At 42.0% G+C, this 2002-nt stretch overlaps 1 protein-coding gene across 1 annotated transcript in view; it reads right to left on the minus strand.

The window, feature by feature from the left end:
- The window catches only part of LOC105511749 (U3 small nucleolar RNA-associated protein 6 homolog), a 54322-nt gene extending 52988 nt beyond the window's left edge, over nt 1-1334 (minus strand). The window contains exon 1 of the mRNA XM_011941948.1: nt 6-1334. Within this exon, the coding sequence (XP_011797338.1) occupies nt 6-1260 (1255 nt within the window). The 5' untranslated portion in view covers nt 1261-1334. The remainder of the gene's footprint in view (nt 1-5) is intronic.
- Nucleotides 1335-2002: the final 668 nt, after the last annotated feature.

Raw genomic sequence — 2002 nt, forward strand, 5'->3', positions numbered from 1 at the left:
AGGACTCTTTGACTCAATCAGCACCTGCAGCTTTAGCTGCCACATTGTCCCAGAGTCTCTAAACAATTCAGTTCCAGCTACTGCCACTTCCAGAGCTTCCCTCAGGAATTTATGACACAGCAATGAAACAATCAACTGCTTGTATTGGCATTCTGACAGAAGCTTCAGTTCATGTGCCTTCCTGAATGAAGTCATGGTTCTTTCCAACCTCTTCCCTCTAAGGAACCCACTATTTGACTTCTTAGTAAATCTTTCCAAGCAAAAGGTGATGTAACACTTCCACATGGCCTCTGTTGGCAGAGTCTTCACTGCCTCTTCATATACAGCACAGCATCTCTCCTCCTTCCGGCCGACCTCCACTGCTTTGGCTTGTTTCGTTGTGGGCTGCTCTTCTGCTGTCTGTGACTCGATCTCTAATTCTCGCCTTGCCACATAATCCCAAGTGAGAGGATCATCTGCGTGTAGAGTCTGAAGGTCATCATAAATCTCTTTTTGTAGATCTTTGGCAAAGTCAAATATCTGTGCAACTGAAAGCAGTGACACGTGAAATTCTGCACCTTTAATTATGCTTACAGAATTTTTGTAGATGATCCGTGCCAACTCGCCCTTAAGGATTTCTTCAGAATAATCAGGATGCTCCACATCCATACTGGCTTTTTCAAATTCTTCCTTCTCTTTCCTCAGTTTTTCCGCATGCATCAGCTCCATCCTAAAGTATTCTTTATAAAGTTTTGCGCACTCTGGATGAAAGCGCAGTGCCCGAAGAAAGAGTTGCCTTGCGCTTTCTGAAGACAATCGATCTTCCATTTCCCATTTGGCTGCCATAATCCACAAAGCTGGCTTGTTGGAATGAATCGCCAACATGGCAGAGAATACCTTGCTAAGTTGAGTTTTAGTAGCCCACTTCTTACAAAAAACCACATAGGAGAGCCAAAGTTGAACATCATCTTTCCATTTTGCTGAGGCACGCTGGAAAACACCTTGTACCCGGTGTACAACAGAATTCTCAATCTCATCCTTCTTCAATGAATATCCAATGCGTGTTCTTCTTCTCTGGATCAGCTCCAAAAGATTAATTTCATATTGAACATAATTGATAAAGTCTTCCTTGAAAAGGGTTCTTCTCTGGATTTTGTACTCTAGATCAGAAGCCTTCTTAATGATAGCCTTAATCTCCGCATGACTGAACAGTCCAATGCGCTCCAGCTGTTCCAATTCCGCAAGCCGATCTTCTATGCGCTCCTGAATTATCTCTGCCATGAGGTCCAAACTCTACAACCCCGTGGGGAGCTCCTAAACAGCGAACACGAGTAGGAAGCTCCCGATTTCAGGTTCGGAGATCAACATTCTTAAAGAAAAGAATTTTCAACCCAGAATTTCATATCCAGCCAAACTAAGCTTCATAAGTGAAGGAGAAATAAAATCCTTTACAGACAAGAAAATGCTTAGAGATTTTGTCACCTCCAGGCCTGCCTTGCAAGAACTCCTGAAGGAAGCACTAAACATGGAAAGGAATAACCAGTACCAGCCACTGCAAAAACATGCCAAATTGTAAAGACCATCAATGCTAGGAAGAAACTGCATCAACTAACGGGCTAAGTAACCAGCTAACATCATAATGACAGGATCAAATTCACACATAACAATATTAACCTTAAATGTAAATGGTATAACTGCCCCAATTAAAAGACACAGACTGGCAAACTGGATAAAGAGTCAGGACCCATCAGTGTGCTGTATTCAGGAGACCCATCTCAGGTGCAGAGACACACATAGGCTCAAAATAAAGGGATGGAGGAAGATCTACCAAGCAAATGGAAAGCAAAAAAAAAAGCAGAGGTTGCAATCCTAGTCTCTGATAAAACAGACACTTTAAACCAACAAATATGAAAAGAGACAAAGAAGGCCATTACATAATAGTAAAGTGATCAATTCAAGAAGAAGAGCTAACTATCCTAACTATATATGCACCCAATAAAGGAGCACCCAGATTCATAAAGCA

This window comes from Colobus angolensis, unplaced genomic scaffold (assembly GCF_000951035.1).
Source record: "Colobus angolensis palliatus isolate OR3802 unplaced genomic scaffold, Cang.pa_1.0 Scaffold203, whole genome shotgun sequence".
Classification (NCBI taxonomy): domain Eukaryota; kingdom Metazoa; phylum Chordata; class Mammalia; order Primates; family Cercopithecidae; genus Colobus; species Colobus angolensis.